The 17,416-nt window shown below is 46.3% G+C and overlaps 1 protein-coding gene across 1 annotated transcript; it reads right to left on the bottom strand.

Annotated features, from left to right (window-relative positions):
• Window positions 1-3,481: 3,481 nt before the first annotated feature.
• On the bottom strand, window positions 3,482-11,490 carry LOC145360092 (somatostatin-2-like). The gene is made up of 2 exons (XM_080215047.1): window positions 11,051-11,490; window positions 3,482-3,917 (listed from the first exon to the last, which is right to left on the bottom strand). Exons 1-2 carry the CDS (start codon window positions 11,324-11,326, stop codon window positions 3,702-3,704), a joined length of 492 nt encoding a protein of 163 aa, XP_080071173.1. The 5' UTR covers window positions 11,327-11,490; the 3' UTR covers window positions 3,482-3,701.
• Between the last annotated feature and the right edge of the window lie 5,926 nt (window positions 11,491-17,416).

The raw sequence follows: 17,416 nt of genomic DNA, 5'->3' as shown, positions 1-17,416 counted from the left end.
AAGAAAGCCACCATTCTTGTTGGCAGCTACAGCACCATATTTCCCACCCAACATCAATCTGCCTTTGCTGATATCTGAGGAAATCTCAACCCATGTCCAACCCTACATTTCTGACTCAGAACTTCCTGCGACTTGCCATTTTAATTCTCCTTGATGTCCGTGGGCTTCCCGCAGTGTTCCAATGAAGTTCAACCCAATCTTGAGGAATAGCACCTCACCATTTATTTGGGCACATTGCAGCCTTCTGGACTCAATGTTGAGTTTAACAATATCAAACTGTAAACTTTGCCCTCATTTTGTTTCTTTCCTTTGTATGGTCCAATCTTTATCTTAGTATTCTTTTCATTCCACTTTCAAACAGTTGCTTTTCATTATCCTACCGTTCCTACCTCTTCTAGCCTCATCTTTTATCATAGAATTCCTACAGTGCAGAGGGAGGCCATTCAGCCCATTGAGTCTGCACTAACCACAATCCCACCCAGGCCTTATTCCCATAACCCCACATATTTACCCTGCTAATCCCCCGACACTAGAGTCAATTTAGCACAGCCAATCAACCTAACTCACACATCTTTGGACTGTGGGAGGAAACCGGAGCACCCAGAGGAAACCCACGCTGACACAGGGAGAACATGCAAACTCCACACAGAGAAGGACTCAAGTCGGGAATCGAACTCGGGTCCCTGGTGCTGTGAGGCAGCAACATCTTATTTCTTTACTTGTCTCATTCCCACTTCCTGCAGCACCAATTTTTTTCCCCATTTAATATTTCCCATCTCTCAGCCTATCACGGACTTCTCATTTTGTTCCTTTTCCAACCCTCTTCTTCGCTCCCCCCTCCAGACCTCCCACTCCTCCCCTGCCCCACACCCCACCATTTCACTTGCTTAAAAACGATTACATTTCTAACCTTCCCATTCCTGATGGAAAGTCATGTCCAGAAACATCAAACCTGTTCCTCTCCACATAGACATTCCATATCTTGTTGAGTTTCTCCAGCCTTTTTTTGTCTTATTTCTGATTTCCAGCTGCTGCACTGTTTTTCTTTTCCAGGTGGGATCTTTGTTCAACCTCTCACCTGAGAGATGGCTCATTGGATAATTTGCCTTGGGCAGCATGGCGGCATTGTGGTTAGCAGCTCCAAGGTACCAGGTTCAATTCCAGCCTCGGGTCACTGTGTGTGCAGAGTCTACGCATTCTCCCCATGTCTGCGTGGGTTTCCTTAAGGTTTCCTCCTCCACTTCAAAGATGTGCGGGTTACATTGCTTGGCGAACAGGGCCTGGGTGGGATTATGGTTGGTACAAATTTGATGGGCTGAATGGCCTCTTTCTGTACTGTAGGGATTTTATGATCTATTCTTCTATGATCTTATTCATTTCGGAAGCTGACTGATCTGGAGTTCATTTTCTGCCTTTATTTCAATTTTCCAGTTGTCCAGTTTTATCTTCCTTGTTTCATTCATCCTCTGAAGTTTAATTTGTGCTTGTCTCAAAATATTAATTTAATGTCTTGCAAACCATGAATTGCAGAATGGATGATTTGTAGTGCCAGGGGAGGCATCCGCAGGGTAATACCAGTTTGAAACTCCATCTTGTAGGCCAAAGGCTCTTTAGGCTCAAACTAAGCACATCCAACAGATTTTCAAGCAGAGTTTTAAAAAGGTTCTGCCTTAAACTTTTCAAAGTGCCTCAGAAATATACTGGGCAAAAGTTACTGTTGTATTCAATGATCACCGCCATCTTAGATTTGATCTCATGGTCCTTTCTTATAAAACAACTTTAAAATGGCAACCAAACTAAAATTCTGCTGGAACAATTATGGTTGTGCGAGTGAGTTATTGTTTTAAACAAGTGTGTGACTTGTATTTTATGAGTGAATCGGGAAAAGGATCTGAAGAATCCCTACAATGCAGAAGGAGGCCATTTAACCCATTGAGCATGCACTGGCAACAAATCCTAAGCCCCCATAACCCCATATATATATACCCCATGACATTATGAGCATGGGCCAATCAACCTAACTCACAAATCTTTGGACTGTAAGAGGAAACCAGAGCATCTGGAGGAACCCACGCAGACATGGGGAGAACATGCAAACTCCATACAGACAGTGACCCAAAACTGAAATTGAATCCGGATTCTACCACTGTGAGGGATCAGTGCTAACCACTGTGCCGCCATGCCCCCACCCCACTCTCCACCCCGCCCCCATCTCCGCCACCCTCACTCAGTCTTCACGATGAGGGATTCTTTATTGAAGATTGCATTCCATCATCATCTCCCTATCCCTCATTTGTGTAACTGAACCAGCAATCAGAGACCCACAGCAGATGGTGGAATTTGAATGCAGTAAAAATCAGGAATGAATACCATGAAAGCATTGTCGACTGTTGCAAAAACCTATCCGGTTCACTAATTTCCTTTAGGGAAGGAAATCTGCCATCCTTACCTGGTCTGGCCTACCTGTGACTCCAGAGCCACAGCAATGTGGTTAACTCTTAAATGCCCTCTGAAGTGGCAGGATGAGTCACTCAGTTGAAGGGCCGTTCGGGATGGGAAATAAATACTGGCTCATATTCCATGAATGAAACGAGTGCCGCAGAGAACTGGTGACACTCAGTGCAGGGGTAAGGAGAATATTTCTCCCTTTCCTGCACAAGCTCTTTTTCTCATTGACTTCTCTCTCCTTCGTTCACTTGTTCCCTTTCTCACATGTTCTGTTCTTTCTTGATTTCTTACAACACTGCTTTTCTGTCTCCTCCCTGTTTGTTTGTTTTTATTTGTGTTTCTCTTTCACTGCCATTGCCTCTTTCCTTTATTACCGTCCCATTCCTGATATCTTCTCCTCTTGTCATCCTTAGTTTCTTTCTTTCATTACCTATCAGCACAGTGGTTATCACTGCTGCCTCACAGTGCCAGGGACCCGGGTTCAATTCTGGCCTTGGGTGAGTGTCTGTGTGGAGTTTACACATTCTCCCTGCGTGGGTTTTCTCTGGGTGCTCCTGTTTACCCCAAAATCCAAAGATCTCAGGGATAGGTGGATTGGCCCTCAGTATCGGGGTAAATAGGTGGGGTTAAGGGGATAGGGCCTGGGGTGGGATTGTTGGCTCGAAGGGCTGAATGGCCTCCTTCTGCACTCTCGGGACTCTACCATCCCGTCTCTCTCCGTATCTGGATATCGCTTCCTTTGCTATCCGTTTCTCCCTCCCTCTCTCCTATTGCCCACACTTGCATTTTGCTCCCTCTCTCACCGTTCACTTCCTCTTATTTGCCCCTATTTGTTTTTGACCATTTCTCCTGACTGTGTTTCATTTCCGCACCCTCCACCCCATCATCCCGGGACCCTCAATTCCATACAACATCCAACCCCACCCCTACCCCCACCACCCCCACCACCACCCCACTCCCTCCACCCCCTTTGGAGAGTTGAGTCAGTAAACGATCGAAGAAACGCGATCATTTCGGTTCCACTTTATTGCTCTGACGGCTTGAGCGGGATAGAAAATAAATACATACAGGTTGCAGTGAAATCACACAATCATGCTCTTTATTATTTTTCTTGTGCACGGCAGAAAATGTTGCCCCCTCCCTCACCACCACATCAGCCCCTCAACAGACGGACAAAATAAAAAGCGGCAGCTTTTATGTACAGAGCTAAATCAGTTCCTTTCTCGACGGCTTCGCTTTGCGGCCTTCTGGGGTCAGCAGGAGGTAAAGGTTTTCCAGAAGAAGTTTTTGCAGGGGGCCTTCCGCTCCCTCTGAGGTAACTGGCTGAAGCGGGACCTCTCCTCCACTTTCATCTCCTCCGACTCCTCCGGATCGGGGAAAGTGCCCTCCGCCCCGATTTGATTGCTGCTGGAGTCGAGCAGTCCGGATAACAGCTTCAAGATGATCTCTTTCCTCTCTTTGTTCAGCTCCTGGCGGGCAAACACAGAACGTCATTGTGGCTGCGCTACCCGTGTGGGGGGCAGGGGGGGGGCGGGGGGGTGCACACAGCAATTTGGCCATTCCACTTAAGGTGAGGGATTGCCCTGGGCGAAGAAAATATCTTTATTTAAAACCATTTCTCCCCCCACCAATCTGAGCCTTATTTGCAAGTTTGGAGGAGTGATCTTGTAGAGGTTTATAAAATCAAGAGGGGCATAGATAAGGTGAATAGCCCAAAGGGGGTAAATTTTCCAGTCCCGCCTGCCACAGGAATTGTAGTGGGTGGGGGGGCTGGGGATTGTGGACTAGGCATAGATAAGGTGAATAGCCCAAAGGGGGTAAATTTTCCAGTCCCGCCTGCCACAGGAATTGTAGTGGGTGGGGGGGCTGGGGATTGTGGACCAGGCAAAGGTCCGTTGACCTTAGGTGGGATCTTCAACTTTGGGGCAATCATAGAAGGGAAGTCCCACCCAAGGTCTAGGATAGGGGAGTCCGCAGGTTTAAGGTGAGAGGAGAAGGATTTAAAGGGGACCTGAGGGGGCAACCTTTTCTCACAGAGGGTGGTGTATGAGCTGTCAGGGGAGGTGGTAGAGACAGGTACAGCTACAACATTTAAAAAACATTTGGACAGATACATGGATGGGGAAGGTTTAGAGGGATATGGGCCAAATACAGGCAAATGGGACTAGGTCAGTTCAGGAAATCTAGTCAGCGTGGACAGGTTAGGCCAAAAGGCCTGTTCCGTGCTGTATATCTCTATGACTCTCTCTCCTCTCAATTAAGAGAAGGAATAATTTGTGTTTGTGTTTGGTCCTTAATCACTCAAGGCTGTTCCCTGAGAGCTGTATTTTTTTTAAGTGTAGGAAACGCAACCAATTTATACACAGGAACCACTCACAGATGGAAATGTAATATTAATATTCATCAGGACACATTTGGGATCTTTTACTTCACCCAAAAAAGCCTGTTTTTGACATCTCATTGGAAAGACAGAACCTTATCTACCTATAGGGTTCCCCACAGTACAGAGTAGGCCATTCAGCCTATTGAGTCTGCACTGACTATCTGACAGAGCATCTTATCCTGGTCTACCGCCCTATCCCTGTAACTCCACACACTTACCATGGCCAGTCCATCTAACCTGCACATCTTGGGACTGTGGGAGGAAGCTGGAGCATCCGGAGGAAACCCACGCAGACACAGGGAGAATGTGCAAACTCCATGCAGATAGTGACCCGAGGCTGGAATTGAATTTGTGTCCCTGGCACTGTGAGGCAGCAGTGCTAACCACTGTGCCACCGTGCTGCTGGGAATGGGATCCGGGTCCCTGGCACCGTGAGGCAGCAGTGCTAACCACTGTGCCACTGTGCTGCTGGGAATGGGATCAGGGTCCCTGGCTCCGTGAGGCAGCAGTGCTAACGACTGTGCCACCATGCTGCTGGGAATGGGATCCAGGTCCCTGGCACCGTGAGGCAGCAGTGCTAACCACTGTGCCACCGTGCAGCTGGGAATGGGATCAGGGTCCCTGGCTCTGTGAGGCAGCAGTGCTGAAACTGTGCCACCGAGCTGCTGGGAATGGGATCCGGGTCCCTGGCGCTGTGAGGCAGCAGTGCTAACCACTGTGCCACTGTGCTGCTGGGAATGGGATCAGGGTCCCTGGCTCTGTGAGGCAGCAGTGCTAACCACTGTGCCACCGTGCTGCTGGGAATGGGATCCGGGTCCCTGGCACCGTGAGGCAGCAGTGCTGATACTGTGCCACTGTGCTGCTGGGAATGGGATCCGGGTCCCTGGCACGGTGAGGCAGCTGTGCTAACCACTGTGCCACCGTGCTGCTGGGAATCGGATCCGGGTCCCTGGCTCTGTGAGGCAGCAGTGCTGAAACTGTGCCACCGTGCTGCTGGGAATGGGATCCGGGTCCCTGGCACGGTGAGGCAGCAGTGCTAACGACTGTGCCACCATGCTGCTGGGAATGGGATCCGGGTCCCTGGCTCTGTGAGGCAGCAGTGCTAACCACTGTGCCACTGTGCTGCTGGGAATGGGATCCGGGTCCCTGGCACCGTGAGGCAGCAGTGCTAACCACTGTGCCACCGAGCTGCTGGGAATGGGATCCGGGTCCCTGGCACCGTGAGGCAGCAGTGCTAACCACTGTGCCACCATGTCATCCACACTTCAAACTGCCTACATCAACCAAAGTATCCCAGCTACCATTCCAGCTAATGCCAGAAGATCCAATTCAGCCCAAGAATGGGAACTGGGGTTCTTCAGGATAGCTAATTTACCAATGGCATGACGCAGGGAGGATGAGGGGAAGGCAAGCGAGTCGTTACAGAATTAGCACAGTCTCCATGTACTGAAGAACTCCACCATCAGACTGAATGATAACAATGAATAGATGTATTTCTATTTTAACTGAAAGCCTGCACTTAAAGTTTTCAGAGAGCAGGGTTTAAAATACTGACTCATTTCTGTTACTGATTTAATGACTGCATTCACCATCGTATATATTTATATAACCCAGGAAGTTCTGAGTTAAAAACTTCATCGTGGAGAAATACAATGGAGCCCAACATGTTTGGGTGAGGTTACACCCAGGATGCTGTAGAGGCAATGGCCTAATGGTATTATTGCCAGACCATTAATCCAGAAACTCAGCTAATAGCCTGGGACCTGGGTTCGAATCCCGCCACGACAGATAATGGAATTTGAATTCAATAAAAAAATCTGGAATTATGAATTTGCTGATGACCATGAAACCATTGTTGGAAAAACCCATCTGGTTCACTAACGTCCCTCGGGGAAGGAAATCTGCCGTCCTTACCCAGTCTGGCCTACATGTGACTCCAGAGCCACAGCAATGTGGCTGATTCTCAACTGCCCTTGGGCATCTAGGGATGGGTGATAAATACTGACCAGCTAGCAATGCCCATGTGCCATGAATGAATTAAAAAAAAATTACAAATGAACAGCCATCACCAACTATGGAAAGTCACTTCATGCTGAGCTGAAAAATCAGCACTCTGTGAAGTTTATATTTTAAAAAATTGTACACCAGACTGTTGGAGATGTTTATCGTGTTTTTCTTGTACTCACAGAACAATCTTCCCTTTGGTCTCATTGCATGTGGCTTCATAACAGCTCAGTAAGGCATTAGCGATTCCGTTTCCCTCTTAAAGCAACAGTACCAGCATACTGAGCACTCCAAAAACGAGAGGAAACTCAGCAATGAGTCACCAGCGTTCGTCCCTGGTGCAGTCCACAGCCACATGGGCCTGGAAGGCATTGATTTCAAAGAAAGCAGATAAATGCAAATTATTGCGGATGCTAGAATCTAAAAGGAAAATGTTAGAAAATCTCAGCAGGTCTGGCAGCATTTTGTTTCAGGTTCCAGCATCCGCAGTATTTTGCCTTTAAGTTTATTTAACCAGTGTCACAAGTAGGCTTACATTAACACTGCAATGAAGTTACTGTGAATATCAGCTAGTCACCACACTCCGGCACCTGTTCAGGTACACTGAGTGAGAATTTAGCATGGCCAATGCACCTAACCCATACACCTTTGGACTGTGGGAGGAAACTGGAGCACCCGGAGGAAACGCATGCAGACACGGGGAGAATGTGCAGACTTCACACAGACAGTGACCCAAGCCAGGAATTGAATCCTGGTCCCTGGCGATGTGAGGCAGCAATGTTAACCACTGTGCCACCAGAGTTGGAATAACTGGGAAAATAATTAAACTGGACCAGATGCTGGCCAACACGACAGCTCAGTGACTATCACTGTTTGCTGTGTAGACACATGGATTTGGGCCGGTGTCTGTGGGAGTTTGCGCATTCTCCCCGTGCTTGCGTGGGTTTTCTCCGGGTGCTCCGGTTTCCTCCCACACCCCAAAGATGTGCTATTAGGCTGATTGGAAGTAATAAATTGTCCCTAAATTAGTTTCCCTCAATGTGGATTGACATAAAACAATAGATAAGGGGTCATGGGTGGAGGGGAGGACTGGTAATGTTAAAATGGCGGCGCGGGCTCGTTGGGCCGAAGGGCCTGTTTCCCGGGCTGTTTTTGTTCTTTGTTCTTCTTTGTTCTCAGAACTGAAACAGCCCTTAATCTCCCAAAATTAATATCTCTTTGTTTCCCTCAGGCCACTAAGAATGATTCTATTCACTTTCTTGTATATTTAATTGTTTCTTTCAGCACACGTTACATTAACAAAGGATCTGATCGTCAGCTCCTGAATTAGCTTTCATAATTGTTTCAATGACGGCAATTGAAACAGGAGAGAGGTTCCCCTAACACCACCTTCCCAGCCCCTTGATTTCCTCATCCTATCTCCCCCCCTCTCTGTACTCCCCTCCCTCCCTTTACCAAGTGGCTTCTCTGCCAGGGTTCTGGAAATTGGACCAAGTTTCTCTCGTTACCTTTTGACCTGGTTACTGAGCTGCGTGACATTCTGAACCTGTCACACACAAAAAAAATAAAAGAGGCTGGAAAATGCTGTTATTGCCTCTCCAGCATCCTGGTGTCTCCTAATCAACCCCATCTTCAAATGTAATGCGTTCATTGTGATAACAATGCTGGAAAGGGACAGGATGTAGGCGTTGTCAGCTTTACAATCTTTATAATGACTCTCTGCTAAACATGTAAGCAGAGCCAATGCCTTAGTTCCTCGAGATCAGTGCACAGGAGCCAGTACACAGTTCAAAACACCCACAGCAACTGGGAGATAACAGAATGGAGGGGAGGGGGACAAAAAAGATGTCCCCTTTGTACAGGTGGGACTGTTCTGAATGGGAAAGGTGAGAAATTAACTGTTGGGAATGAGTAGAGGGGAAAAAAGGAACCTTTCTCTGTACCTGTGACAAAACCAGTGTGGGCAGCACAGTGGCACAGTGGTTAGCACCGACTGCCTCACAGCGCCAGGGACCCAGGTTCGATTCCCAGCTTGGGTTACCATCTGTGCGGAGTCTGCACATTCTCCCCGTGTTTGCGTGGGTTTCCTCCCACACTCCAAAGTTGTGTGGGTCAGGTGGATCGGCTAAATTTCCCCTTAGTATCGGGGGAACCAGCTAGAGTAAGTGCACGGGGTTATGGGAATAGGGCCAGGGTGGGATTGTCATCGGTGACTCGATGGACCGAATGGTCTCCTTCTGCGCTGTAGGAATTCTATGATTCAGTGAAATCTAAACCCTGTCTAAAATGAGAAAACCGTTCATTCCTGATCACCACCGATCACTTATCCTGAAACAGAAGCCTGTTTAACAGTGGCACGGTGGTTAGCACTGCTGCCTCACAGTGCCTGGGACCCGAGTTCAGTTCTTGCCTCGGGTGACCGTCTGTGCGGAGTTTGCACGTCCTCCCTGTGGGTTTCCTCCGGGTGCTCCGGTTTCCTCCTATCCTGTGCTGGTTGGGTGGATTGGCCATGCTAATATTGCGCCTTAGAGTCAGGGGGATTAGCAGGGGTGGGGTTACAGGGATAGAGCCCGGTTGGGATTGTTGTCCGTGCAGGCTCGATGGGCTGAGTGGCCTCCTTCTGCACTGTAAAGATTCTGCGAATGAGATGGGGCTTAAGTGGGACAGGAGCACCTGTTGGAGATAACAGCAAAAGGATAAATGAACACAGGTAACACACAGTTAAATCTGGAGTCTCGATGCAACTGGCATTCACACTGCTCACTCACCCAAAGGTGAATCAGTGTCCGCACAGTTACATCCTGACAAAGGTAATTTGGGGATCATTTTCAGACACAGAGCACTGAGAACTGAAGGAGGAAGGGATGTTGTGGCACTGGCAAACTGAACTGGTGAGTAATCTGCTGTGACACTGAACATTGACTAAAGTGACCCTATTAAACTAATAACAAGGGGCAGGCTTTGTACACCAAGGAGGAGAACACACAGTTTGCATTTTATTGCTTGTCATGGCTCAGTGTCTCTTACCTATTCATTCCCCACCTGCCTTTCTCTGTTTGTGTGGTACAAGTCACTCACTCTCCTACTTACTGCGACACTGCATTTCTTTTCAGAAGGCTATATTTGTCGCCTCCACAATCAGGGAATGAAAGGGTTCTGTTCCCACACTCTAATCTTTTCTCTCTTTGTGTCTCTTTTTTTTGTATTCTCTGTCTTTTATCTCCCTCGCCGCCTCCCTTTTGCCACTTTTGCACTGATGCATGCTTAAGTCGGATTCGGGGAACTGGCTGTGCATCTTTTGAGGAGCACCAAAGCCAGCAAACCGAGGGAGAGATGAAAAGGCAGCCACTTAAAGGAATACCACGTCAAAGTGAGCAGAATCTCAAAGGAAACTTCAACCATCGAGATAAAATGTGATTAAAGGGGTGGGAAGCTGTTTGCATGAATACAATGTCTCACACAACTAAATTTTGCTTTCTAATTTATTCTAGAGGCAGCTCATGCATAAAAGTCTTTTGTGCACCTTGGTGTTTTCCCAGGGATAACTATTGCAAAAATAAAACATGAAACCAGCCATGGATATATCAGTCTCCCAATATTCAGTTCTAATGTGATATTTCTTTCTCACACTCTGCTTCTCTCCCTCTCCCACCGTCTCTCTTTCATTCTCGCTTTCTGGTTTGCACGTTTGTTTCATTTTCTTCTTCTTTTTAACCTTTGTCATCTGCTTTCTCTCCACTACTTCCACCTCTGCCTCTCTTCCCCAATCACTCTCATTTTCTACTTCACTCTCACTTTTTCCATTCATTGATCTGCTCTTTTTTCCCTCACTTCTTGCCTCTCACGATATCTCTTCCTGCCTCCCTATCTGTTATTTTCTCTCACTCTCACTCAATCTTTGTCAATATCACTTTAATTCACGCCCGCCCGACCCTCACTTTCTTTTTACTCACTGATTTCCTCTTCTCTTCATTCTTCACATTTTCTCTCTATCCTCTATCCATCCATCCACTCCCTTTCGATTTGTCTCTCCCCTTTCTATAATTGTCACCCTGATCCATCTACCTCTCTCTCCCCCACACAATCTGCCTCTCGGTCCTGGCTTCCTTGCTCTTGTCTAGAGCTTTTCTTCTCTCCCTCTCTCGCCATCGATCCGTCACTATCTTTCGGTCATGTACTCTTTGCAGAGTTTCTCTTTCAAACTTTTTGACTCACCTGATTTGCTCGAAGACTCAGCCTGTCTTCCAAAGGTGCCGCGGTGCTCACAGTGGACACAATGAGCAGAATGGACACAAGGCTCGCCATCCCTAGTAGCTGCATGCTGACACTTTCAGTCGCTTGGAATTGGAGTGAGGTGGAGCCTGGTCGAGATCTTCTCAGTGCGCCCTCGACTTTGGAGTCTCTCTGTGTGGCTTCGACAATCTCCAACCCCTTTTTATAACCCAGCAGAGCCCCAGCTACTGACGCACAGACCGAAGCTTCATTAAACATCAGGACTCCATCAAAGCCAAAACAATTACACTCCGTCCAAGATTAACCATTTGTTGACCGGTCTTCCTTCAGAAACACATCAGAATAGTCCTGTTGTGCTAGGTTTCTGCACATTTTCTGCCTGAAGACGGGAACGGCTGAGGAGAAAGTTTTTAAATTCTGAATTAAATTTAATGTTGAATTTCTGTCTCCGGACATGAGGCAAGAACCCATCAGTTTAGGAGCAAATTTAAAAAGCTCAGGCAACGTTTAACATTGGATATTTCTCAAGTTCGAATTTTTCTTTGTGCTGCCAATTTGTTGGAAAGGCTTAGCCCTGAGTAAATATCGATCACAGTATCTAATAAGGTAATTCAAATCTGATTAAAAGATTTTCTTGATGATATTTGTGGAATATTATTTGATGATTTGAAAAGTCCCAAATCTGATATTGTGTCCTATGTCAAAAAAAAACAGATGTCAAGTGAATTGGATTTTATGTTTTCAGAGTAGAAATACATTCCCTATTCCTTCACCTGCTTCTTCGGAAATGTTTTATCTTTACAGAGTACTGCTTTACAGATGCTGTTTGCACTCTGCTATCTCTCCCGAGTGCCCACTCTACACATCGGAGCATGAACCATGGATTCCAGCAAACTATTCAACTGTGGCTGCATCACAGCCAGATCTTGATGCCTCTTGTGGCATCATTGTGTGGTAGCCAAGTTCCGCACACATGAGAACGGCCTCAACCAGGATCTTGGGTTCATGTCACACTATCTGTAACCCCCACAAGCTGCCTGGACTTAAAAAATCTCACTAACTTTCCTGCCTGGGGACAATTCACGTCTTTTTAACCTGTGCTTAACGCTCTCTCCACTCACATTGTCTTTACTTTTAAGACTTGATTAGCTGTAAAGACTCACGTTCCAATCATTATTCATGTAAATTGAGTTTGTGACTTTGTATGCCCTGTTTGTGATTACCCACCCAACAAAGCAACAGCCAGTTCCGAAAGCTAGTGGCATTTGCTACAAATAAACCTGTTGCACTTTAAGCTGGCATTGTGAGATCTCTTACTGTGTTTACTCCAGTCCAACACGGACATCTCCACATCACAGTAATCATGAACTCAGACTTTGATACATTTTCCCTTCCTTAACGTCCAGGGCACTGACGCCAATTTTGATGCCGTTATCACCACTTAACAGGCAGCAGCTCACTTAATACAGACTGGAGATTAAGCCCAAACTGTACCCGGCTTGTATGGTACAATGTAAGGTTCAAAATTTATTTATGAGTATCACAAGTACATGTTACATTAACATAGCAATGAAGTTACTGTGTAAATCCCCTAGTCGTCACACTCCGGCGCCTGTTCGGTACAGTGAGGGAGAATTTAGCATGGCCAATGCACCTAACCAGCACGTCTTTGGACTGTGTGAGGAAACCAGAGCACCTGGAGGAAACCCACACAGACATAGGGAGAATGTGCAGACTCTACACAAACAGCAATCCAAGTCAGGAATCGAACCTGGGTCCCTGGTGCTGTGAGGCAGCAGTACTAACCACTGTGCCACTGTACCAATCTTGATGACTCTTGTGGTATCGCTGTGTAGTGATCAGGAAACCAGACTCTGGTGCATTTTTCCTTCACTAATATCAGGGGTACTGACGCCAATTTTGATGCCATTGTCGCCTCTTATCAGGGATCAGGTCACATAATACAGATTGGCGATCAAGCCCAAAGTGTACCTGGGGTGTATGGCACAATGTAGCACCAGAAGATGCAATTACTTAGTGAATCACCAATGAAAGAGAACAATTGCTTTGTGAAATGATCCCTCAATTTAAATGCCACCAGTTATCACCATTTTTCAAGTTCCTTCTTCTGCTTTTTTTAAGTTCGCCTCTTAGATTTCTTTCTTTGGAACCAGGAACACATGTCTGGCTGGCTCCAGCATTGAGGAACAATCAAATTGCCCAATCTCGCCAGTGTATTTTTGCCTCTTGCAGTAAGTTACATGGCTACAGGTGAGATAGGTGGAGCAGGAGCAGGGGCTGGCAGGGGGGCAATGGTGGGATACTACACAGCAGAGAGGTAGGTCATGGTTTGCCATGATGCTCCAGGCATCATGGTGTAGAGGGGGCTTGATGGATGAATTAGTCTTTTCCATGCTGATCAATTTTGTTTTAATGTTTTACTGAAAAAGACATCATGTCGAAGCTTTTCATGGTGCACTCATCAGGACAATCACAAGAATAATGTCAGGAGAAACAATAACTTTGGACTGTATGAGAAGAGAATACTGATTGGATGGGAAGTGAGCTGATTGGTAGAGGAATTGCACTGCAAATGCACGAGTTGTTGACGGCTGACAGATAACTGCCAAGCATTGTTTGAAAATTTAAATCGGGCAGTTTCATTCAGATTGACCAAAGCATTGCCCTGAGGAATAAAACAGTGAATGGATAAAACAAGTGAAGGGGCAGAATTAAAGAAAAAAAATAATTATATTACATCATATCACATCGTGAAATACAGTTTACTCCGATTAATTCAAAATTACAGTTACATATAGTTTCAAATAAATAGTCATTTAAAGCAAACAACTTAATTAAAACCGAAATTGTAATTAAACAAACAAGAACTGACAGATATTTTGATTTGAGCAACTTTAATAATTTGAATGTGAATGTTTGATACACAATTAGTTAGTCTGCAGAGTGCAGTGCTTCGTCATGTATACACATGACACATACGCATTCATTCTGCGTCACTAACATACTACAAGCAGCAAGAATATTTTAGTGACATTACTTCAATCAGGAACGTTGATCTGGATACCAAGGGGACCTCTCCACTATTTACTGGTGAGGGATCTTCAGTTGAATATGAGGAACATTGCTTACCACAGTAACCAAAGAGCAACACCCCTCCAAACATGCACCATTCCCTCAGTCCTGCAGTGAACTATCAGCGTCGTTATGCAAAAAGGGATTGCTTCAACAGGGCATAGAGTGTACCAACCGAACTTAGCTACATTTTATTTCCACACAGTGTGTGTCACGCAGCCCGATCACTGAACAAAGACGCAGCACCAGATAGGTGTTGAAATATTTCTCATTTTCACCATCCAACTTGATGCTGGGGACCTGAACTGGCCAAGTGTTTGATTTACCAGCATTGACCTCGCTCATCTTTTTTCAGAACAGCAAGAAGAAAGGGCCAACAGGTTAATACTGCCCGCGTCACACAGTTTAAACTTGGAAGATGATTTTCTGATCTTTGCTGTTGTTTGGGATGGAGCAAGCAGAGAACAGATTTAATTCAGCCAAGTAAATTGAACTGACGTTTCCCTTTGTACTTGCAACCAGCCCATTGCCAAGTTACATTGATAATAGGCTGGGAACGGGATGCTTCTTTGCTCTGCTGGTGGCAACTCTTTCTGGAGCTGGGTGATGGCTTTGGGAGGGAGTTATAAACAACCTATGGGCTAGAGGTGGCTGATCTCAGCCTGTGAATAAGTATAGACTCAGGACAGAATCTTCACCCTCAGGCAGGGAGCACAGTGTTAGGACATTTCCCTCTTCCCCAAAACCAGGGAGAATGTGCCCACGGAATTGGGATTGTCATTCCAGGGCTGTGGGGTTCCTTACCAGTCAGGCTGGGTGACCCCAGAACAAGTGTCAAGGCCGCCAGGTGCAGAGGCCTGCCTCAGGTGCAATGAAACTTCAGCAAAGGTTATTTTTTGTGCAACCAAAGGCAGCCTCACACCCTTCATGCCCCTCGGCCCCTCACACACTCTTCATGCCCTATCCGTGCCAAGCCATGCCACCTCATGTCATCTACCTACCCCACTTCAATCCACCTAACCCCAACTCCAAAGATGTACAGGTTAGGTGGATTGGCCATACTAAATTGCCCCTTGGTGACAGGGGACCAGCTAGGGTAAATGGGGATAGGGCCTGGGTGGGATTGTGGTCGGTGCAGACTCGATGGGCCAAATGGCCTCCTTCTGCATTGTAGGGATTCTATGATATCCCCATAGCCCCCTCATATCCTCCATGCCAGTCAATGCATCACCTCAGTTCTAAAAGGTTTATCCCTTATCCTCAAACTATGACTCCTAATTCTGGACTCCCCACCATCAGGAACATTCTTTCTGAATCTATCCTGTCTAACCCTGTTAGAATTTTATAAGTTTCTATGAGATCCCCTCTCACTCTTCTAAACTCCAATGAATATAATCCTAACTAATTTAGTCTCCCCTCATATGACAGGCCTACCATCCCAGGAATCAGCCTGGTAAACCTTCACTGCATTCCCTCTATAGCAAGGACATCCTTCTTCAGAGATGCAAACTACATACAATACTCCAGGATGTGGCCTCACCAATTGCAGTGAAACATCCCTAACCCTGTACTCAAACCCTTTCCCTATGAAGGCCAATAGACCATCTGCCTGTTGTACTTGCACACTTACTTTCAGTGACTGATGCACAAGGACACCAAGGTCTGACTGAGTATCTAACTCTCTCAATTTACACCCATTCAAATAATAATCTACCCTCCTATTAGTATGCACTGCACCTTAACAAAATGTAACATCTCAAAGTTTACATATAATGCCAAGTTGGGTGGGAGGGTGAACTGTGACGAGGATACAGAGAGCCTTCAGAATGATCTGGACACGTTGGGTGAGTGGGCTAATCAATGGCAGATGCAGTATAATTTGGATAAGTGTGAGGTTATTCACTTTGAAAGCAAAAACAAGAAGGTTATAGATTGGGAGAGGGGAGTGTGCAGCGGGACCTGGGTGTCCTTGTGCACCAGTCGCTGAAGGTAAACAGCAGGCGATAAAGAAGGCAAATGGTATGTTGGCCTTCATTGCGCGAGGTTTCGAGTACAGGACAGGATCAGTTGTTGCAATTATACAGGGCCTTGGTGAGGCAACACCTGGAATATTGTGTGCAGTTTTGGTCTCCTTTTCTGAAGAAGGATGTTCTTGCTCTCGAGGGAGTGAGGCTGGCTTGAGGCTAGCTTAGGGTTTAAAAAAAGGGCAGCATGGACAAGTTGGGCCGAAGGGCCTAATACCATGCTGTAAACCTCTAAGACTCTATGATTCTGTCAGTGCATTGAAGGTTTACCAGGCTGATTCCAGGGATGGGGGGTTGATGTATGAGGTGAGATTGACTAGGTTAGGATTGTTTTTACTGGAATTCAGACAAATGAGGGGGGATCTCATAGAGACTTATAAAATTCTAACAGTTCTAGATGCAGGGAGGATGCTCCCAATGATGGGGAGACCAGAATGAGGGGTCACATTCTGAGTATTCAGGATAGACCATTTAGGATGGAGATGAGGAGACATTTCTTCATCCAAAGAGTGGTGAGCCTGCGGAATTCATTACCACAGGAAGTAGTTGATGCCAAAACATTGAATGTATTCAAGAGGCAGCTGAATATAGCACTTGGGGTGAATGGGATCAAAGGTTATGGGGAGAAAGCAGGATTAGGCTATTGAGTTGGACGATGGTGATGAATGATGGAGCAGGCTCGAAGGGCCAAATGGCCTCCTCCTGTTCCTATCTTCTATGTTTCTATGTTAATTCTACTTACCAGCCTTTGATCTATGTTCTCTAACATTCCCAACCAAATGCATATACAAAATATATCAAAAATGTCTTTAGAACAGTTGAGAGAAGTGCCATGAGGTAAGTGAAAGTGTGACATTTAAGAGCTCTGATTTACGTCCGTAACCTTTTAAGTATCCCTTTACAAATATGAAAGCATGTTCCGAAAAACACAGCAATCTCTCAGTTTCATTGCTGACATATCCCATAGCTCTGAGCAAACATGAGCTTATCATAGAATCATAGAACTCTACAGTGCAGAAAGAGGCCCTTCAGCCCATCGAGTCTGCACCGACCACAATCCCATCTAGGCCCTACCCCCATATCCCTACATATTATCACCCCCTAATCCCTCTAACCCAAAGATCTCAGGACATGAAGGGGCAATTTTAGTATGACCAATCAACCTAACCCGCACATCTTTGGGCTGTGGGAGGAAACTGGAGCACCCGGAGAAAACCCACGCAGACACGAG

Source organism: Carcharhinus amblyrhynchos, chromosome 30 (assembly GCF_965287045.1).
Source record: "Carcharhinus amblyrhynchos chromosome 30, sCarAmb.v2.hapA, whole genome shotgun sequence".
NCBI classification, from domain to species: domain Eukaryota; kingdom Metazoa; phylum Chordata; class Chondrichthyes; order Carcharhiniformes; family Carcharhinidae; genus Carcharhinus; species Carcharhinus amblyrhynchos.
Note: the sequence above shows the minus strand (reverse complement) of the source record. Positions and strands in the feature narration are given on the sequence as shown.